The following is a 23,920-nucleotide window of genomic DNA, read 5'->3' on the forward strand; positions in this document are numbered from 1 at the left end:
CCTTTGTAATGGTGGCTTATATGCTTATGTATTTGCCATGTGTGTAAGAATACAAGAATTTCAAGAAGAATCCCCTAATATAAAAGGGCACGACAGATTTTCCTTGCATGCGTGCTTACCCTCCAAGTGCATGTACACGCATGCGTGCGTGCCTGCCCTATGCATCAAGTAGCCGCACACATACATACCCTCGTCCTACAGACAGATTAAAACTTAATGTTTATAGCATGTATAACAAGTTGTACATCACATTTTATCAGTTTCCATGGGCCTATGCATTAAATTATAATTGTACACATGAAGACATAAATGTTCCCCAAAATGTCTAAAAGAATGCTCATCTTCATGTGTGTGCGCACACACACCATAATCATCAACTACCAATGCTTATATACACACCAAAGACTTAGAGAGAGAGAGAAACTGAGTACTTTTGACATGTATAACTAAATGCAAATCAAGCTTCATAGGGCTAAGCATTAAAATTGAAGCATGGGTGTCCCCGAGAAAGGGTATACAAGTTGAAGGGGGGGGAAGCCCACACAATATAGTTACAATTTAGATCTCCGAGGTTCCAGGTGTATCAAGAATCTAATATGAGTTACATAGTAGAAATCACATTCCAGACCACTGCTGGTTTTCCAATTCTGACTCAATCCTCCTAGGCATTCTGCACAGTCCTTAAGCAACTCTCTTCAAGAGCCTCTTTAAGTACTGCATCCGTTCTTCCTCTCCATCCAGTTCTTCCCACTGTCAGAACAACAACCCAGTTATCCAAATTCTTCTCAAAAGAAATTAAAATAGCTCATAACTCACAGGCAAGTTAAAAAAGATAAATTTTGGGATCCTAAACCCTGCAGAGGCCAACATAGCAGTTTTAATCCGCATAAGTGTTAACAAACCCTTGTAAATGCAAAAACACACATTGCAAACTGCACATATACGAGCAAGTACAGGATGAAGTAACTAACAGACTAGATACCATACCGGACATACATTACAGCTGATCTGCAATGAACCGTGCTCACTTAGATGTACTAACCATCATCAAGGTATATTCTATCAGGAAACCATGTACGGAAGAAGTTAACAGAAGAACAAAAACACTGTAAGCCTTCTCCAAATCATGGTTACCAGGGCTGATGGTTGCCACGGAATAGGAATGTTGAAGGGGAAAGGCTACCCAGAAGGGGAACACCATGTCGAGGCATGTCATCATCTAGATCATCACATGACAGAGACATACAGATATAGGAAATTTTCATGTTTACAGCTCTGAAGTTTCAATGAAGAACTAAGACTTTTACAGATGTCAATCCATTTTATAAATTATAAACATTGTAATACTAAAATTTGAACTGTGATATTCCATAGAAATGCAGCAGAAACTGCAATGTTTGACATAAGAGGATATAGAAAACTATCTAAATGGTGAACACCAAGAGAGCATTATGGAATGGCACGTTTCACAATGCCCTTACAAAGTGTTCCCTTGGATATGATTCCGCTTGCAATCTTGAGTAGACTTTTATGGAAGAGCATCACTATAGTAAGCTTTAATCGTGAGCTTGATTATAGACCAGATATCCACAGATTCATGCTCATTTAAGGCACTAACATTGAACTTATCCATTGCCATCCTTTCCTGCATTCTAGCAGGTGCAGACTACCGAAAAGCAGTCAGACGAGCAATCAATAAAGTCAACCTAGTAGCGTTAAGTCTTCCACCTGACATAAACTAGCTAATAAGTGGGTCAACTGGTTCTTGTTGTAGTAAGAACTCTGTGAGCTAGTTAATGACCAGTTTATTAGAATGTGTGACTGGCTAGTCTAGCTATTATAGAGTGTTATGCAGCTGGACACATCATAGTTCAAGCAAGGAGTTAGCAGTTCTCAAGCAGTTGGCAAGGTGGGTTGTCAGCAATTTGCCTGCCTGATAGTCCACACTTGGAAGTATACTGGGTTTGAAGGGACCTTATTGTATTGTACCACACCTTGGATTATCAACGGTTGTTGGAGGCTTGATACCAACCAAGAGGCCTGTTATTCCTTGGTAGTCGAGGTGGCCAATCTCCCCTTCCAATTTCGACAGGAATATTTTATCCATGAAGTCTTCCCAATAAGTGTGAGGTATAAAGAGAGCACAAAAACGTGGAGCTACGTTGAAGAGAAGTTGCAAGCATGAGATACAAGTGCGCTATCAAGAAGATAAGACCCTAAAACCCTAGGTAAAGCCTAGGGTGAGTTAAAACTCACTCAACTACTAACTGTGGTTAGGAGGGGTAACCTTAGAAGAAAAAAATACCCTAACTAACTAGCTAATATATTGGCCACTGCCTTATATATTACAATATTTCCAACACCCCCCAATATCTTGGTGTACAAGGAGTGATCTCAATCACTAAATGTAAGTCCGTCCAAAGCCTTGCGGAAAGCTTCAAACTCGAGAGAGGGCCTTGGTGGAGAGATTGCAATGTTTTGATGTGTTGAAGAACTGATCTCTCCTATATGTAACCTCTCTCTAACATTATGATAATGGATCTCGATTCTCAATGTGCATCATGTGTGCATGAAACATGTTGAGATCCGCGCCACCACAAGCACTTCAACTATTAGTGAGTATGGGAGTAGATGTTGCAAACCACCACGAAGATCTGCCATCAATCTCCTGCCATGCACATTCAACTGGAGTTGGGAAGGCTGAAACTCACTTTTACCAAAGTCAATTCTCTTTGACCAAAGTCAAAATAAAATATTCTCTTCATTTCTAGGGATAAATATGACTTTGTGACATCCCTTGCTTCTATTCAGTTGTCTCCAATTCTGAGAAATAATCTTCATCTACCCACTTCGCTTTGAGTCTTAAAGTTACCAAGGGACCTGTGAAAAACTCTGCCTTTGGGGCCTCTCTTTTCGTGTGATAGGCAATCTACTCTGGTTGAAGGATCTCCTCTAACTCAATCCACCTCTAGTGGCTCTTATAAAATCAGTTCAGTTGGCCTAGGCTCTTTGTAATTTTCTAGAAGACTCACGAGTCACATGGAATGCATTATGAATCTTCCAATGCTCGGGTAAATCCAGCCTGTAAGCTACCTCATTGATCTCCCCAGTTGGGACAGCAATTGCAAAATCTCAAGAGAAACAAAAGAAAGCTGTAGATAAACATTGGAGGCAGCTAGACCTTCAGATTGGTGATTCGCTACTCCTCAAGTTTGAAAAGGTTAAGATCAGGGGTAAGGAATATGTATATCCGAAGCTGCCCACTACGTATTATGGACTGTTTTGGATCATACTGTTTTCATATCTTGGACATATTGATCAGCACAAAGAATTCATCTTTTGTCTTTCGGATGGGTGGGTGCATTATGTTACTATAGATTACTTTGAAAGGTGTATTTTCAGTGAAGCTGTATATGGCATTGTTGCATGCAAACTCCTCCAACAGAAGATATCTTTCCCACCCATCATTCTGGTCAGCCGTATAACATTTCAGCAAATCCAAAAACGAAGAAAGATTAGCTACTGACGATCGCTGCCTCAAAAGGAAAAGATGGAGATACCTTCAAAAGGAACATGACCCCGACAATTCAAGGACAAAGGCAGCTCCAGTTTCAAAAGCCAAGGAATCCATTGAAGCCCTACAAAGAAAAGTCAAACTTTCACCAAAGCAACCAGAGGCCTTCCAAAAGGAGGGAAAGTTTTTCCATTGTGGAAAAGAAGGGCATTTGGCTACCCAGTGCCCCGAAAAGCCTACAGTTTTGAGGCAGCAGAAAACACCAAAAGAACAATCAAAGCCTTTGGTAGGAGTCGTCCCTGATATGTTGGGAAGAGACACTGACCTAGAAGCTCAAGAACTTTGTCTCTCAGGGGATAAAGTAAGAGACCATAATGCTTTGATCCTATTCAATCCAAGAGCTACAAACAATTTCATCTCAGAAGATCTAGCTTTGAGACTAGGAATTAAGACTAAAGAGTTGGGACCGCGGCTCTAGATATGGAACATGTTTTGAAGGAAAACCCGTTAAAGTTACTCCATTGATTGGAAAATTCAGAATTCATATCCAAGACTATGTGGACCATGAGGAGTTCTATGTTTCACCCCTCAAACATCATGATGTCATTTGTGGGTATGCTGTGGTGACATCAACACAAGAACTCTCAGTTTCATGCACAGAAACAAGGAGCACAAGATTTTGTGCAAAGGAAGCGCCGAGACAATCCCAGTTGTCTAATATCTCTATTGCTATATCAATAAAATCAGCCATTTCTGTGTACTTTGTTTTCGTAAGTGAGAAAGAGGGTGAAACTCAAGTGAATGTGAATTCTATTGAAAAAGAAAAATTTTAGTTTCTTGATTCTTTCAAAGACTATTTCCTAGATTCTCTTCCTGGAGAGCTTCCTCCTGAGCGGCCGCAAGATCATGTCAGAGAACTCCTTCCAAGAAGTAAGCCTCCAAATCGGCCACCTTATCGCGTGAGCGCAGCCCAAATCAAAGAAATCATGGCATAGGTACAAGATCTACTTTCTAAAGGACTCATCAGACCGAGTTCCTCACCCTTCTATTCACCCGTGCTCTTAGATCAAAAGAAAGATGGCTCATATCGTATGTGTGCATTATAGAGCCCTCAATAAAATGATGGTGAAGAATAGGTTTCTGATCCCTCGCATAGACTATCGATATTGGATAGACTAAAAGAGACTAGGTTCTTTAGTCGCATTGATTTGAAAAGCGAGTACCATCAGATAAGGATCCATCCTCAAGTGTTCATAAGATAGCTTTTCGGACTACTTTCAGATTGTATGAGTTCTTGGTGATGCCCTTCGGGTTAACCAATGCATCGATCGCATGATGGACAGGATTTTCAAACCTTACATGTATTTCATAGGTACCTTCTTTGATGACATATTGGTCTTTTCAAAGATGGAAGAACATAAGGAGCACTTTGCCACTGTGTTCTACGAATTTCAAAATGCCAAGAAAAGTGAGATTTTTCTTGAAGAGATTTGCTATCTCGAGCGCCTTATCTCTAAAGAAGGGATTCATATGAATCTTGCTAAGATAAGAGCTATACAGGAATGGCCAAAGCTTACCTCGGTGCATGAAGTACATAGCTTTCTTGGGCTTTGCTCTAATTATAGACACTTCATCAAACACTTTGTTGATATAGCAGCCCCGTTACGTGATTTGCCAAAAAATATGTATGGGGAGAACGGCAAAGGACAGCTCTCAAGACTCTCAAAGAAAAGTTAACAACCAAGCCGATTCTAAAACCAAAAGGTAATCTCTTCAACACACAAATTCACCACATAATCAATTGGAGAAGAAGAAACACAATCACACCATGAAAGCGACAGCAGAATGAGTACAATCTCTCCCCCTAGATGAGTGGCTCACGCTTCCTCATTTAGAGTATTTATGATATTTCATAAAAGCACCAAAGAGCCAAAATTATCCCTCTCATCCAAAAATGAGGGATTTGCTTTACATAGCCATCTTAGGTCCCAAAATGAATTATGTCCTCAACAAAATATATTGCTCAACTTGCAATAATAAAACAAATACAAAATTGGCCCATGGCCATATATAATGCACTGTGCGACACCTTGATCGGTACCCTCGCTATGAGTTCCATCACCTGTACTCAAGCCGCCAATTACATTAGTTATTAACAATCGATTGAACAAATCACCGAATCAACCAATCCCAACATAACCGCGCTCAAAGTACAACAACACCAATAACACTAGTGACATCAGTATTAACATGGAATCACCCACAATACCGACCATCTAGCATGGCAAAACACAAGCTAGTCAGGCGCCCCAACTAACCACACAAAGTATCCACTAGTTACCCCGCCGCGTCCGGTGCGCTCCTATGGAGTACTTTGCCATAGTCACACTAGACTAAAGTAATAATATCCAAAGCAAGATATATCAAAAAATATAATTTCCGTAACATCCCTCTTGCTTGGATTGCAACTGACCTCAGTTGCGTGTTTGATTATAGCAACTAATGAGGTTTGAAAAAGTTCGAAAGAACCGCTCAGGCATTCACTGAGCATCATCTCTTGGATGATTCTTAAATTTAAGCAAATATTTAATATAGAAGAATTTCTTCTTCATTAACAATCAATGGAGCCTCTTCATAGACAGGATGAATAGGTAAAGGTCCTTTGATGGGCTTTAAGAGGCTGATATGGAAAGCATTATGTATTTTTCAATTATCAGGTAATTCAAGCCTATAAGCTAGATCATTGATTTTCTGGATCACCTTGAATGGTCCATAAAAACGTGGTGACATCTTGATTACTGGCGATTTCTCAACGCTCTTCAATCTTCTTTTCTCAATCCCAAGAAGTACATAATCGCCTTCTTTAAAAAGCATGTTTTTTCGTTTCTTATTAGCTTGTTTTGTGTACTTCTCCTGAGCGATTGCAATGGCTTCTCGAACCTCTTTAAGAATATTTTGATAGTCATGGGTAAATGCATCTGCTGCTTCCACTCTATGGGTCAATCGTGTGATAAGAATAGGTAAAACCTTCCCATAGATAATCTCAAAGGGTGCTCTTCCAGTTGCAAAATAAGGAGTATTATTATAAGCAAACTATAAGAGATGAATGTATTTGTCCCAAGTCTTTGGTTGACTTCCCGCATAAGCTTTTATCATATCCAGAATAGTACTGTTTATAACCTCACTTTATCCATTCGATTCTGAATGAAAAGCTGATGAGAAGTATAACTTAGTGCCTAGATTATGAAATAATGCAGTCCAAAACAAAACTTCGAATCTATCTCAATCAGACACTATAGTCTTTGGCAAGCCATGATGAACAAAGATATGCTTGATGAATAAATGTGCAGCTTGCTGAGCTGTTAAAGTAGGCATATATGTACTTATAATGTATGTGCCAACCAAATTTTCTTTATGCAAGTCACATGCATGTGATTAAGAAGTTCTATATTTACTGGCCACCTTATATGTACTTCTTGCATGGGATGAAATAAGCTTGCTTACTAAAGCGATCTACTATCGTCCAAATCATATCATTTTGGTTCGCTGCAGTAGAAAAACCTATTATGAAATCCATAGATATTTGTTTCCAAGGTTGCGTAGGAATAGGCAAAGGCATAAGCAATCCTGGGGTCTTGCCTTTGTAACTCTTCATCTTCTGACAAGTGATGCATTCGGCTACAAACTTAGCCACATCTTTTCTTATAGTAGGTCAATGAAATTCTCTTGCTATCACTTGTAAAGTAGCAGTCACTCCCTTATGTCCCATATATGGTGGTTGGTGCATTTCCTCCATTACAATTTGTCTAAAGGGTCGAGTGATGCATAATTTCTTTTGATAAAAGAGATATCCATCATTGCATGAATAGTCCAACATAGGATTCCAATTGTTATTCTCTAATTTGTTCCATATATCAAAAAAGTCTAGATCCCCTTGATAAGAATTCTTCATATCTTCAAAAGGATGGGTCTCTACAGTAGTGATGTGATTAATACTTGGCTTTCTGCTAAGAGCATCAGCAACTACATTTTCCTTTCCAGGTTGATACTAAATCATGGGCTGAAAACTCTGTATAAATGATGCCCACTTGATATGCCTATCGGATATTAGTGACTGAGTCAACAAATGCTTGATACTTTGCTGATCAGTTTTGATAAGAAACTCAGCTTCCATCAAATAATGTTTCCACATTCGTAAAGCATGCACAACAGCGGTTAATTCTTTATCATATGTACTATAATTGCATTCTGCTGGTTTTATTTTTCGGCTCTCATATGCTATTGGATGTCCATCTTGCATAAGTACGGCTCCAATTCCATATCCACTAGCATTGGTTACAACTACAAAGAATGGTCTAGAGAAATCGGGTAGTTGCAACACGGGAGCTTGTGTGAGAGCTTCCTTCAAAGCTGTAAAAAATTTATCTTGACGCTCAGTCCATAAGAAATACTTAGCTTTTCTAAGAAGGTCTATCAATGGATGTGCAATGTATGCAAAATTCTTGACAAACTTTCTGTAAAAGCTACACAATCCCAAGATTGATCTTAATTCATGTATATCTCGGGGTTTAGGCCATGTGATTATGCACTCACAATCTTCTTTGAATCTACTCGAATCCCATCGACGGATACAATGTGGCCCAAATACTCTATTTGATCTTGAAAGAAACTGCTCTTTTCAGGATTTATGTACAATTGATTTTCTTTCAAGAGCGAAAAAACTAGCTTCAGATGTTCTTTATGCTCCTCAACATCTTTGCTAAACACCAGAATATCATCAAAAAATACTACCACACAATCTTGGTGTTTAAGAAGGATTCGGTTCATCATTCTACTAAAAGGGTTCATCATTCTACTAAAAGTAGCTGGAGCGTTAGTTAGCCCAAAAGACATAACTAGGAACTCATAATGTCCCGTTTGAGTTCTAAAGGCAGTCTTGTATATATCCTCTTCTACCATACGAACTTGATGATAGCCGGATTTGAGATCTATCTTACTGAAGACCTTGGCCCCTTTCAATTTGTCCAAAAGATCATCAATCCTAGGGATTGGATATTTGTTCTTCACTGTGATTTTGTTCAGTGCACGATAGTCTATGCACATTCGGTAGTTTCCATTTTTCTTTTTGACTAATAAGACAGGTGCTCCATAAGGAGAACTGTTGGGTCTAATCAATCCTCTCTCTATCAGTTCCTCCACTTGCTTTTGAATTTTCTTTTGTTCTAGCTGATTGACTCTATAAGATGGAGTATTGCCCGATAGGATTTCTATCCTATGATCTTCAGGTCGAGAACATGGTAGTCCAGGCAGTAAATCTTTTAAGAAACAATCAAAAAATTGAGAAAGAAACTTTTGGTACGTAGGCTTAGTGTTTGGATAAGTAGCCGTTACCGTATTCACCAAAATCAGATATGTCTTCTCACGTTTTCTAATTGCTCTTTTGGCTTGTGTGTGGTTGAGTAAAGGACTGATCTCAGGTTTCATTGAACTTTTTAGACATATTTCTTGTCTGTCCTTCTCAATCCACATCTGATGTGAATCGTAGTCTATCTTAGGATTGTATTGATGTCTCCATGGCATTCCTAAGATGATGTCCACTAGAAGATCCAATGGAAAAGTATCTTCCTCTTGTGGAATTCGCATACAATAATACTATTCACAACTCCACAAGAAAAGCCCCATTTAAAGTCATTTATGAAAAGGTGAATTTTCCAACTATCCTTAGAACAAAAGACGAGACATTTATAGCTGAACCGTATGTTCGAGACTTGGACACAGCCTTTTCCCAAGATCGGATAGCGGAAAGATCTATCAAAAGCAAAATAAGGCTGCGGAAAAGCACAGAAGAGGGATGAATCTTCAAGAAGAAGACTGGGTGTTACTTAAGTTAGAAAAAGCACGTGTCCAGAAGATGAAGGGGAAAGAAAAAGTATACCCAAAGCTGTCTCCTAGATATTATGGACCCTTCCATATTGGTGAGCCCATAAATAAAGCCGAATATCGACTAGAGTTACTTGAGACTTGGAAGATTCACAATGCTTTTCATGTGAGTCTTCTCAAGAAGTACCAAGGATCAAAGTCCACAGAACTAGTCGAAGAAGAGCCACCAGAGGTGGAAGAGATGGAGGAGATCTTCAACTAGAACAAATTATATATCACACAAAAAAAAGGAGCCCAGAGGCATCTTTTCAAGTTTAAGAACTATTCGGCACTTGATGCCAAGTGGGTAGATGAGGAGTTCTTTTAAGAATATCCTCAATTTTTGCAATTGTATCAAGAAGGTCTTCAGTTGAGGGCAATTGATCAGAAGCCGAAGGGATTTCATCATTTGGTACTTCTCTCAAGAAATAAAGTAAAATCTTCATTAGAATTGACTTCGGTCAAAGAATGTTGACTTGGTTAACTAAGAATGAGTTTTATTGTTTTACTTTTGCTTTGCATTGGTAAAAGAGAACTGTGGGGACACCCACAAGGGACTAGGATTGCCCCAAGACCTAGGAATGCATGCATTTCGCTAAACTTTGCTTTTTTTCGGGAGATGGCGCCATAAAAGAAGACCCCACGGGGTTCTAAAAAAAGGACACAAAAGCTGCCCCAAACCAAGCAAAAGCAAGAAAAGCGCAGTTTAGCTTTAGAAAAGCAAGTCTAGCTTTTAGCTAGGCCAAGTCTACAAAAGAAGGAGCCTAAGAGCTCCTAGATACATTTTCAAGGTTTTACTCAGCTTCATGCTCTTCTCAAAGCGAGTTGCACAAAGTTATTTTATATTGCAATAAAGACCTTGGGGGGGGGAGAGGGGACAGCCCTTATTTCTGGCTCCTATCGCATGTCCTCCGTGAAACCATGGAGGTTGACACTCATAAACCCCCGGAGAGCATGAGAATGAAGGGGTTTGTTGTATGCCCTTCCTACATAGTCTACTGCATGCAAGGAAGCCACATGGATAGTATACCATGTCAAACCACACTACTTACCCTAACTAAGTTTCTCTCCCTCCCAACACTCTTCTTTTACAGCAAATTCCTTCTATTGTTCTTCCATGCCTTCTCAGATGATTGTACGGATGATTCTAGCCTCTGCTGCAATTAGGGTTTTCCAACCTTCCCGAGAGCTCTAGGACTACTGCGAATTGATCCAAGAGGCCCTAGACCCTGCTGCTGGAAACTGTTATCCGGCCAGTTGGAAGCCAACTTACTACGATTTCAGCCTGCTATGATTGCTTCTAGAGCTGCGATTTTATGGAAGCGAGAGTTCCCGAGGTCTATAGATTGGTTTCAATGGCAATCTACATCAAATAGTTTATACAAATCAAGAATGACAAGAATGGGTTCAATGGTTAATTTCTCCTTAAGAGTGTTAAAGGCTACTCTTTGACATTCTCCCCATCTAAAACAATATTTTTCTTAGATAAATCATGGAGCAGAGCTATAATATCAGTAAAATGTCGGATTAACCACATGTGATAAGAACCATTCATAGCATTCTCTCTACCACATTGCATTCATCCGCCTTCTCTCTCCCACCTTGCATGTAAGTCAAAAGAGAAACAAGTACTCTCACGAGCGCGCTCTTCCCCTTATGGAGGGCCAATCGGCATTCAAATTCTGCATGCATTGCAACATTTGCATTCTTGGAAAGCTTGGAATGACAAAGACTCTATCTCTACTAAAAGAAACTCTCTTCCTGCGTTGACACAGATCACGAGCGATGGCATTTCATTTTTTCCTCCCAGCCTACTCTCGTAGATCCCAGATATTCTAATTCATAATCCTTTTTCTTCCTCATGCCTATCTACGAGACCCTCGTTTCCCTAGATAGTTCTCCTTGCCAAATGTCATCATTTTAGCCTCTCCACTTGGTGCACCTTTTTACCCCTCTCTTGGGCACATTTAAAACCACTTGCCCCTTGGCATTATTGCACATTTAGGTGCATCTAGGCCTTAGCACTCAGAACTACCTAGTCAATGCCATTTCACCCTCACCTAGGACCTTGGCAGTTACTTCTCTTGACCATTTCATTTACGCACATTAACTATTACAAAAGTTGGTCCTCTAAGAGAAAATGCCCACCGATCTTTCCGAGGTCATGCTGTCTCGGCTAGAGCATAACATTCCTTTCCTCTTCAAGCATCAGCGTCCTCGATGATGAAATCTGGGAACACTCTCCGTAACTGGTATATGGATTCCCAAGTAGCTTCAGATAGAGGCTGACCATGCCATGCAACCAACACCGTGGGTATCTTCCGATTTCGTATTTGCATTGTTCCTCGGTCCGGGATTCTTGTTGGCTTGCGCCTTGCAATATCCTCTATCTCCTGAAACAAAACCACACCTTCGATTAGTGAGTCACCTGTATGCAAAAATTTCTTTAAGAGCGAAACATGAAAAACCGGGTGCACCTTACACCCCTGTGGCAATTCTAATTTATAGGCTACACTGCCTATTCTCTTTAGAATAAACCACGGCCCACAGTATCGAGGTGATAACTTAGCACACTCTCCTGAAGTCAACGACTTCCAGTGCGAAGGAACTTTGAGAAAAACTTTTTCTCCTTTCTTAAATACTCTTATAGACCGGTTTTCATCCGCATACACCTTGGCTCTATCCATAGCCTGGCGGATATTAGCTCTCGCAAGTGCTAGCATCTCCCGCATCTGAACTACAAAGTTCGCGGCACTAGGCACTTTCTGAGGTACTCCAACTATAATTGGATTGGCTGGTCTATAACCACAGTTCAGCTCAAACGGACTGAACCCGGTAGAGGAATGTTTTCTATCATTGTAGGCAAACTCCAACAATGGCAACCACTTGTTCCACGTATGTTGCCTCAATGACACATATGCTCTCAGCATATCCTCTAAAGTTTGGTTGACTCTCTCCGTCTGACCATCCGTCCCAAGATGATCCCCACTACTCATTCCCAACTCAGTCCTTAGTGTCTCAAATACCGCTGTCCAAAAATGACCGGTAAATCTGACATCTCTGTCTGACACTATGAATCTAAGCAATCCATGCAGACGAAATATATGTCTAATGAACAAATACGCCACTTGCGGGGCACTAACAGACTCTCTAGTCGGAATGAAGTGAGCCATCTTGGTTAGACGATCAACCACCACAAGGATAGAATCATACCCTCCTTGCGTCGTAGGCAGCCCTACAATAAAGTCCATGGAAATGCTCTCCCACTTACTTAGTGGTATTTCCAAGGGCTGTAAAAGTCTGGGTGGCTTCACCCGCTCGGCCTTACTTACCTGACACGAGAAACACCGTGTCACATATTCATGAATATGCTTTTTCATCTTTGGCCAAAAGAAATCTCGCTTCACGAGATCATATGTCTTCTCGACTCCTGGATGTCCCGCACATGGGCTATGATGGCACTGTCGAATGACTCTCTGCCTGAGATCATTCTGACTAGGTACTACAACCTTGCCATTTCTAACTAGCATACCATCCCTTATGGTATATCTTGCATAAGTTTGGCCTTTTCTGGATGCCAGGTCATCCTTTTCATTTTCCCCGGGTTTTAACACATGAGCTTTAGGCCACAAGCTCTGGACAAACTCGTCCACTTTTTGAGTTTCTATTATCTCGGTCATTAGAGCACTCTCTAATACCGTGAAACTCAGGTTGTGCATAATGCGAGACAACGCATCAGCAACCTTATTGTCTTTTCCTCTTCGGTACCGAATCGTTAAATTAAACTCCTGCATGAGCTCTGCCCACCTAGCTTGGCGGCCCCTCAAGTCAGGCTGTTTACAAAAATGTTTCAGAGTATCATGATCTACATCTACATAAAACTCTGAACCATACAAATAATACCTCCATGTTTTCAAAGCATGGATAACAGCATACAACTCCAATTCATGAGTTGGCTAATTTCTTTGAGAGGGAGAAAGCTTCTTGCTTTCAAAGGCTACTGGCCTTCCCTCTTAAAGAAGGACTGCTCCTACCGCAATGCCACTTGCATCGGTTTCTAGGAACAATGGTTTCTGGGGATCAACTATTTTTAACACCGGTCCTGCGACCACAGCTTGCTTTATGGTGTTAAAACTTTCTTGTTAATTCTGTCCCCAAATAAAAGGTACTTTATCTGAGGTCAGATCAGTCAATGGCGATACTATTCCGTGATATCCTTTGATATGCCTTCTATAAAACTGGACAAATCCCAAGAATGATCGCAACGCGGTCAGACTCTGAGGGATTGGCCAAGTTAGCATCGCAGCCACTTTCTTCGGATCCATTTCTACCCCCTGTGGAGTAATTATGAACCCTAAATATTTAATCCTAACCATACACAGTATAGTTTTCTTTTTGTTCACATAAAGACTCGCTTTCCTCAAAGTACTGAACACTACTCTTAAGTGTTCACGATGCTCAGTAATACTTTTACTGAATATCAGGATATCTTCAATAAAATGTACTACGAACTTTCCGATATACGGATGTAGTAAATCGTTCATAAGCATGACGAAGGTCGCTCGAGCATTGGTAAGTCCGAAGGGCATTACCAAAGACTCATAATGACCAAACCTGCTTCTGAAAGCGGTTTTATGCACATCCTCGGCTCTAATCCGGATCTGATGGTAGCCACACTTAAGATCTATCTTGCTGAAAATCACGGCTCCATGTAATGCATCAAGCAAATCATCAATCCGAGCCATCGGATACCTATGCTTAACAGTGATATTATTCAATGCTCTGTAATCTATACAGAGGCGAAACGTATCATCCTTTTTCTTCTTTAATATCACTGGCGAAGCAAAAGGTGAGAAACTTGGTTGAATCTGCCCCAACTTGAGATATTCTTCCAGTTGTCTACGCACCTCCGCCTCTTCAGCAAAACTCATTCTATAGGGAGGTCTACTTACACGTTCTGCCCCCGAGATCAGTTCAATCTTATGTTGAACTTTCCGCTCTGGAGGTAACCCATAAGGTAGTTCATCCCTAAAACATTCAGAGAACTCCTCTGTTATAAGATTAGCCAGCTTGGCCATCTCACCACTTTGCGAAACATCAGTGCTAGCCGAAGAATCATCAACTGGCTCTACCGATGCTATGCAAAGAAATAAAAACTCTACTTGAGCTTTTCTGATTTTCATCACGAAAACCAACGGTCCCTGAGGTATATCTTTCTCACCTCGCAAGACATAAAGCACATCATTCATCTTGAATTGATATACGTGCTTTTTCCAATCAATGGCTGGATTCTTCCTAGAATGCCACGCCATACCCAGGGCTATATCTGCATGAGCAAGCTTGGTCATTTCAAAATCAAGCTTCTCAGCATAGTCCTGAATCCGAAGCTCCAACTGGGTAACCCTTTGGTCCCATACTTCAATTGAACTTCCATCTGCCATCCTGACTGTATACGCATAGTCAGATGGACTTGTCTTTAATTTCAGCCTCTTCACGAGCTTGGAGTTAATCACATTGTGAGTTGACGCCGAGTCAAACAACACAATGACATCATGACTGGCCACTTGCCCTTTCATTTTAATTAACTCCGTATCATTAAAGGCCGTATACCCCGTTGCTGCGGGCTTAGATAGGATGTTATCAGGTGCACTCGTCACTAACTTAGCAACAGACACACATAACAAACAAGGTACTAACCTCTGAGAAGGTCCCGCCAATTGCATCTGCATATGTTCCACACTGGGACTCTCCTGCATTTCCACGTCGCATTCAGATATTATCATATTAGCCGTGCGACGGTCTTTATTCAGTGGACAATCCTTCCACTGATATCGCTGAAGGCAGCCGAAGCACAATCCTTCTTTTCTAGCTTTCTCTTTTTGTTCAGGGGTCAACGAGGACTTTGACCAAGCCCGGGCTGCCATTGGAGTTATTTTCCTTTTCACCCCAACGGTGGTACTTGTTTTTACTGGTCCCTCAACCGGCTTCACCTGCTTGGTTTGGCCACTTGGCTGCGAGACACTTGTCTTTGAAACCCATTTCCTCTGAAATCCCCCTTTTTTCGGGTACTCATACTGAGTCCCTGCTTGCACAAATCCACCAGATCTGCCCCTGGCATCCTCATAGTTCAGGGCTACTGCAATAGATTCATCTAATGTAGTCACATATTTAGCCCGAACTTCCATTTTGATTTTGTCGTTCAGTCCATAGATATAGTCTTTTAACTAAACCGACATAGGGAGAGGGTCTGTTATTTTCATGACACATTCCCTGAATTTGTCGGTGTACTCTGCCACCGACAGACTCCTCTGACGAAGATTTCTATAAGCATCCCAAGCTCGGGACTCTTCATCAGGTGGGAGAAAGTGTTTCTTAAATTCAGCTTTAAACCCTTCCCAGGTGGCAGGAGCAACTTGATCCTTCTGTTGCTTTATCCACCATCTATCCGCTGCCTCAATAAACAAGTGTGTGGCCTCACGGATTTTCTTTAGATCAAATCTAATTTCACAAATGGCGAAGGCTTCTTCCCACTTGTGTAACCAAACCTCGATCACATCAGAGCTACGCTCGGTCATCCGACCAGCGTACTTTTCCGGTCTATAATTAGCGATATTAGGCACTTTGACCCTTGCGCGCTCTAATGAATGTATACTGGGCTCTGGCTCTGCTGGAGCTTTGCCCTTATCAATTCTAGACGGTCTAGCCGACAAGGCTTGTACCATCTCCCTAATCTCATTCTGACCAGCATTCATTTGAAGCTGCTGGTTCATAATCTGCTATAAAGCATCTTCTAATATCGAAATCCTACCGATCAAAGTAGGTGCTGCATGATGTGACATCTGTTGTGTAGACTGTACTCTAGACTCACTAGGATTCACCCTAGAATTCTGCCCTTCTGCCTCCATAGTTTCACAATGGAAAATGGTTTTTTTTTCTTTTTTTTTCTTTTTTTTTCTTCTTCTTTCTCCTGCACACTAAACTCCCAAATATACAATACTTTGAACATTCCTTTTCACAATGCAGGAATAACAGGACTATATATAAAGCTGTAAAAGCTGTATCGAAAAAAATGCATCCTGAATCTTCTTCTCGAAATGTCGATTAACTCCTGTCGTATTTATCTCTTGGATGTGTCAGTTGGTATCAGAGCCAGCTCCTGAGGTAGGAACTTCTGATGCGAGAACTTTTGACATGTTTTCCCTCCAGGTATGCCCTAAATTTCGAAATCTGTTGCTGCGTTTTTGCTGGATGCCTGGGATAGGAGGGGTGGAGAGATATCTGGGAAAAGGAAGAAGAAAAAGAGAGAGAAAAATCGAAATGTGACTTCTTTATGAAGGAGATCATTTACTTAGGACACAAGATTTCTTCTGAAGGTATTAGCATTGATCTGGATCGTATCCAGAAGGTTTTAGAATGGCCAATCCCTCAGACTGTGAAACAACTTCGTTCTTTCCTAGGATTTACGGTATTTCTTCGGAAGTCAGTGCGTGATTATTCACATATCACGGCACCCTTAACCAACATATTGAAAGGTCGTGGACGCAGGTCTACCCAGCCGATCTCTTGGAATGATGCAATGAACAAGGCTTTTGAAACCTTGAAGTTTTCAAGGAAGCACCCGTTCTTGCATTACCCGATCCTACCCGGCCTTATGTTTTAGAGGTCGATGCGAGTGATTATGCCATTGGGGCAGCTCTATTCCAAGAGGGCAGACCTGTAGCTTTCAAGAGTAAGAAGCTAGACGACACTCAGTATCGTTGGCCAACACTCGAGAAGGAACTTTATGCTGTAGTGTATGCTCTTAAGGTTTGGAGACACTACTTGTATGGTTCAAAGTTCCTTGTATTGACTGATCATCAGTCAATTAAGTATGTGTGTGATGGATCAGAATTGAGGGGAAGGAAAGCTAGATGGGCAGAATTAATGCAGGATTTTGATTTCGAAATACGTTATCGTAAGGGTTCGTTGAATAGTGTGGCGGATGCCTTAAGTCGAGTTAAGTTTGTAAATGCTTTGTCATTTACTGAAATATCCTCAGACCTATTTCAATCCTTGAGAGGGCTATACGCAACTGATAGTCATTTCAGTTCTTATTGGCAGAGAGTCCAGGATGGGAGCTCCATGGTTGACCAGGACTCAGGGATTGTGCCACCTAGGATACAGGCGGCGGGAGGTCAGTGGATGATTAGGAACGGCTTGTTGTTCCGGAATGAAAAGATTTGTGTGCCTGATGTTCTGGACCTTAAATCCAAGATTCTCTGGGAGTGTCATGATGCTCCTAGTGCGGGACATCCAGGTATACATAGGACTCTGTCTCTTGTGAAGCATACCTTTTATTGGCCTAAGATGCGTGCATTTATAGAGAATTATGTAGTAGGTTGCCGGGTTTGTCAGGTTACTAAGGCTGAACGCCTTAGAAGCGCGGGCTTATTACAGCCTTTACAGATTCCAGGTAATAAATGGGAAAGTATTTCCATGGATTTTATTACTGGTTTACCTCGAACGCGCAAGGGTCATGACTCTATTTGGGTCATAGTCGATCGTCTGACAAAAATGGCTAGATTCTTACCTACAAGAACAACTATTTCAGCTGTTCAGTTGGCTCACGAGTTTGTGGACCACTCGTTCAAGCTGTATGGTTTGCCATCTGACATAGTCAGTGACAGGGACTCAAAGTTTACAAGTAATTTTTGGACACTTGTTTTTGAGAAGTTAGAAACTACTCTAAGTATGAGTTCCTCGGATGATGAACAATCCGATGGCAGTACAAAAAAGGTCAACCAGTTGGTTGAAGACATGCTTCGGGCATATGTATCTAAGAGACAGTCTTCATGGGAAGATTATCTACCTATGATTGAATTTACTTACAACAGTGCAAAGCATTCTAGTACAGGTTACAGTCCTTTTATGCTTATGTACGGGTTTCAACCTAAGTCACCAGTTATGGTTGGATTAAAAGGGATTCAAAATGATGCTGCTAAGAACTTCTTGCTAGATATGCAGGAAATGTTGCAGTTTGCCAAGGAGTCTATTAGAAGTGCCCAAGATCGGGACAGATTTTATGCTAATAGACATCGTTCACCCAGAGAGTTCTCTGAAGGAATGATGGTATATTTGAGAATTCCTAAGGAATCCAAGAGCCTAAGTACTGGTTTGGTTCCGAAATTATCCCCCAGATACTGTGGCCCATTCAAGGTCATTAAAAGAATTGGACCAGTTGCATATCGACTAGAATTGCCTCCTGATGTTAAAGTATATCCAGTCTTTCATGTCAGTAGACTGAAAGAAGTCTTGGGTGCAGATGATCAACTTGTTTCTCCTCATGAGATTATAGAAGTTACAGATTTGACTTTTATTCCTCACGAACCTGAGTGTATTCTTGAATTTCGTGAAAGACAGATTCGAAATAGAACTATCACGGAATACAAGATCAAGTGGAAGGATCGTGTTGAGGAGGATGCAACATGGGAGACATTACAAAACCTCCAAAGAACATTTCCAGATTTCTTAGCGAGCTCAGGAGTGAGTTCTTAGAGGAGGGGGAGTATGTCATGTGCACGGATTGGTATCTGACGTGTACTAGGTACACAGAACTAGCTCAGGTTAGCCTGGGGAGGCTTAGAGCTAGGCAGGCTTGATTCTCAGGTTGAGTGGCAAGGGTACGAACTATTTATAGGTCTTCGCTATTTTTGGCGCCGGGGCCCGAGTCTATAAAAGAGGCCCAGGGAGTTCAGTTCTCAGTGTGCAGTTGGGAGCAAATCTCGTTCCCAGGTGCCAGGTCTGATCCTAGATTGAGTCGCGGACGCGCACCTGCATCTTAGCATAGCCCAAGGCCCAGTGACAGATCCAGGGCTTCACAGCGCCACCTGGTGGTATGGGACACCAGGCTGGTTTGGATCTGATTGGGAGTTCGTGCCAATAGCTCAGCAGCTCGTGGCTCGGAGGGGACATCTTCTGATTCGGGATCACATCCCGTAGATGTCACGGTTGGGTGGTGAGCAGCCTGCTCAGATTTGATGTTGTGTGTGGTTTGTTTGTGTTATGCTCTAGTCGAGATAGCATGACCTCGGATAGATCGGTGGGCATTTTCTCTTAGATGACCAACTTTTGTAATAATTAATGTGCGTAATTAAATGGTCAAGAGAAGTAACTGCCAAGGTCCTAGGTGAGGGCGTAATGGCATTGACTAGATAGTTCAAATAGGGCTAGGGCCTAGGTGCATCTAATGTGTAAATTGCCAAGGGGCAATTGTTTTAAAAGGGAACTCCAAGAGAGGGGTGAAAAAGGATGCATCTAAGTAAGGGCCTAAAATGTGACATGTGGCTAAGAACTATCTAGGGAGATTGGGGTCTCAAGGATAAGGATGAGAAAAGAATAAAAAAAGAAAATGGACGTAATGAGACGACTCCTACCTTGAGAGTTTGGCTGGGTGGATATACGAGTTGCCAACGCCCGTGACTACATGAATCTACGTAATGAGTAGAAAGGGAATTTGTTAGATTTGGTATCAGAGCGTAAGGAACAGGAAGAGGTTCGTGAGCTTTGACGGAAGCTACGGACGAACAGCAGAATTCTGGAGCGTAGGAACGGAGGGGGTCTACGAATTGGCGATCTCGCAACGGCCGTGAGCAGGGACGGGTTGATAGCGTGGTGGTTCGCCGGTCAGTCAGGACTTCTCAAATGGTGGCTGGACCTAGAGGGTCGCCGTGACGACGGAGTGCAGCAGTATTCTCGTGGACTACGGAGGGAAGCCATTCGCGAACGGGGAGACCTTCGACGAAGGTGGTCTGTGACTGACGCCAGCAAGGGAGAGTCGACGGACAGCAAGATATTGATCAAAAAAAAAAAACCCGACGGGCTCATCCTCACCTAGACCAAGGCTGTGCGGATAACGAAAGCTCAAAATTGCACTTTGGAGGATTGACGCAGCGGATGGGAGCGGGCTGATCCACGAAAGGGGGCGTCTCTTTCCTTTTATTTTATATATTTCGGGTTTTCAGTCTGCAGTAGTTGTCTGGTACAGAAAGGGAATTGAAGTGCCGCATTTTTGGAGTTTCCACGAAAAAAAAAAAAAAAAAGACAACTAAGAAAAAAAAAAAAAAACCTCACTTTCAACAAATGGAAGCTGAAGGACAGAGTTCAAGGGTGAACCCTAGCGAGTCTAGAGTACAGTCAACACAACCAATATCACATCAGGCAGCACCTACATTGGTTGGTAGGATTTCAATATTAGAGGATGCTTTACAGCAGATTATGAACCAGCAACTTCAGGCGAATGCTGGTCAAAATGAGATTAGGGAGATGGTGCAAGCCTTGTCGGCTAGACCGTCTAGGATTGATAAGGGCAAAGCTCCAGCAGAGCCAGAGCCCAGTGTACATTCTTTAGAGCGCGCAAGGGTCAAAGTACCTAATATCGCTAATTATAGACCGGAGAAGTACGCTGGTCGGATGACCGAGCGCAGCTCTGATGTGATCGAGGTTTGGTTGCACAAGTGGGAAGAAGCCTTCGCCATTTGTGAGATTAAATCCGATCTAAAGAAAATCCGCGAGGCCACACACCTGTTTATTGAGGCAGCGGATAGATGGTGGATAAAGCAACAGAAGGATCAAGTTGCTCCAACCACCTGGGAAGGGTTCAAAGCTGAATTCAAGAAACACTTTCTTCCACCTGATGAAGAATCCCGAGCTTGGGATGCTTATAGAAATCTTCGTCAGAGGAGCTTGTCAGTGGCAGAGTACACTGACAAATTCAGGGAATGTGTTATGAAAATAACAGACCCTCTCCCTATGTCGGTTCAGTTAAAAGACTATATCTATGGACTGAACGACAAGATCAAGATGGAAGTTCGGGCTAAATATGTGACTACACTAGATGAATCTATTGCAGTAGCCCTGAACTATGAGGATGCCAGAGGCAGATCTGGTGGGTTCGTGCAGGCAGGGACTCAGTATGAGCACCCGAGGAAAGGGGGATTTCCGAGGAAATGGGTTTCAAAGACAAGTGTCTCGCAGCCAAGTGGCCAAACCAAGCAGGTGAAGCCGGTTGAGGGACCAGTAAAGACAAGTACCACCGTTGGGGTGAAAAGGAAAATAACTCCAATGGCAGCCCGGGCTTGGTCAAAGTCCTCGTTGACCCCTGAACAAAAAGAGAAAGCCAGGAAAGAAGGATTGTGCTTCGGCTGCCTTCAGCGACATCAGTGGAAGGATTGTCCACTGAATAAAGATCGTCGCACGGCTAGTATGATAATATCTGAATGCGACGTGGAAATGCAGGAGAGTCCCAGTGCGGAGCATATGCAGATGCAACTGGCGGGACCTTCTCAGAGGTTAGTACCTTGTTTGTTATGTGTATCTGTTGCTAAGTTAGTGACGAGTGCACCTGATAACATCCTATCTAAGCCCGCAGCAACGGGGTATACAGCCTTCAATGATACGGAGCTAATCAAAATGAAAGGGCAAGTGGCCAGTCATGATGTCATTGTGTTGTTTGACTCAGCGTCAACCCACAATGTGATTAACTCCAAGCTCGTGAAGAGGCTGAAATTAAAGACAAGTCCATCTGACTATGCGTACACAGTCAGGATGGCTGATGGAAGTTCAACTGAAGTATGGGACCAAAGGGTTACCCAGTTGGAGCTTCGGATTCAGGACTATGCTGAGAAGCTTGATTTTGAAATGACCAAGCTTGCTCATGCGGATATAGCCCTGGGAATGGCGTGGCATTCTAGGAAGAATCCAGCCATTGATTGGAAAAAGCACGTATATCAATTCAAGATGAATGATGTGCTTTATGTCTTGCGAGGTGAAAGAGATATACCTCAGGGACCATTGGTTTCCGTGATGGAAATCAGAAAGGCTCAAGTAGAGTTTTTGTACCTTTGCACCGCATCGGTAGAGTCGATGGATGATTCTTCGACTAGCACTGATGTTACGCAAAGTGGTGAGATGGCCAAGTTGGCTAATCTTATAACAGAGGAGTTCTCTGAATGCTTTAGGGATGAACTACCTTATGGGTTACCTCCAGAGCGGAAAGTTCAGCATAAGATTGAACTGATCCCGGGGGCAGAACCTGTAAATAAACCTCCCTATAGAATGAGTTTTACTGAAGAAGCGGAGGTGCATAGGCAACTGGAAGAATACCTCAAGTTGGGGCAGATTCAACCAAGTTTCTCACCTTTTGCTTCACCAGTGATATTAAAGAGGAAAAAAGATGATACGTTTCGCCTCTGTATAGATTACAGAGCATTGAATAATATCACTGTTAAGCACAGGTATCCGATGGCTCGGATTGATGATTTGCTAGATGCATTACATGGAGCCGTGATTTTCAGCAAGATAGATCTTAAGTGCGGCTATCATCAGATCCGGATTAGAGCCGAGGATGTGCATAAAACCGCTTTCAGGAGCAGGTTTGGTCATTATGAGTTTTTGGTAATGCCCTTCGGACTTACCAATGCTCCAGCGACCTTCGTCATGCTTATGAACGATTTACTACGTCCGTATATCGGAAAGTTCGTAGTACATTTTATTGACGATATCCTAATATTCAGTAAAAGTGTTACTGAGCATCATGAACACTTAAAGATAGTGTTCAGTACTTTGAGGAAAGCCAGTCTTTACGTGAATAAAAAGAAAACTATACTGTGTATGGTTAGGCTTGAGTATTTAGGGTTCATAATTACTCCACAGGGGGTAGAGATGGATCCGAAGAAAGTGGCTGCGATACTGACTTGGCCAATCCCTCAGAGTCTGACCGCGTTGCGATCATTCTTGGGATTTGTCCAGTTTTATAGAAGGCATATCAAAGGATATTCCGGAATAGTATCGCCATTGACTGATCTGACCTCAGATAAAGTACCTTTTATTTGGGGACAGAATCAACAAGAAAGTTTTAACACCATAAAACAAGCTGTGGTCTCAGGACCGGTGTTAAAAATAGTTGATCCCCAGAAACCGTTGTTCCTAGAAACCGATGCAAGTGGCATTGCGGTAGGAGCAGTCCTCCTTCAAGAGGGAAGGCCAGTAGCCTTTGAAAGCAAGAAGCTTTCTCCCTCTCAAAGGAATTGGCCAACTCATGAATTGGAGTTGTATGCTGTGATCCATGCTTTGAAAACATGGAGGCATTATCTGTATGGTTCAGAGTTTTATGTGGATGTGGATCATGATACTCTGAAACATTTCTGTAAACAGCCTGACTTGAGGGGCCGCCAAGCTAGGTGGGCAGAGCTCATGCAGGAGTTTAATCTAACGATTCGGTACCGAAGAGGAAAAGACAATAAGGTAGCTGATGCGTTGTCTCGCATTATGCACAACCTGAGTTTCACGGTATTAGAGAGTGCTCTAATGACCGAGATCAAAGAAACTCAAAAGGTGGACGAGTTTGTCCAGAGCTTATGGCCTAAGGCTCATGTGTTAAAACCCGGGGAAAATGAAAAGGATGACCTGGCATCCAGAAAAGGCCAAACTTATGCAAGATATACCATAAGG

At 42.1% G+C, this 23,920-nt stretch overlaps 1 protein-coding gene across 1 annotated transcript in view; it reads right to left on the reverse strand.

Annotated features, from left to right (window-relative positions):
* Positions 1-581: 581 nt before the first annotated feature.
* RAP (RAP domain-containing protein) overlaps positions 582-23,920 on the reverse strand; it is a 41,296-nt gene continuing 17,957 nt past the window's right edge. Inside the window, exon 3 of the mRNA XM_087375219.1 lies at positions 582-750. Coding sequence (XP_087231345.1) covers positions 682-750 — 69 coding nt within the window. The 3' untranslated portion in view covers positions 582-681. The remainder of the gene's footprint in view (positions 751-23,920) is intronic.

Source organism: Dipteris shenzhenensis, chromosome 5, assembly GCF_047967505.1.
Source record: "Dipteris shenzhenensis isolate YYH24624 ecotype China chromosome 5, Dip_SZ_1.0, whole genome shotgun sequence".
Lineage (NCBI taxonomy): Eukaryota > Viridiplantae > Streptophyta > Polypodiopsida > Gleicheniales > Dipteridaceae > Dipteris > Dipteris shenzhenensis.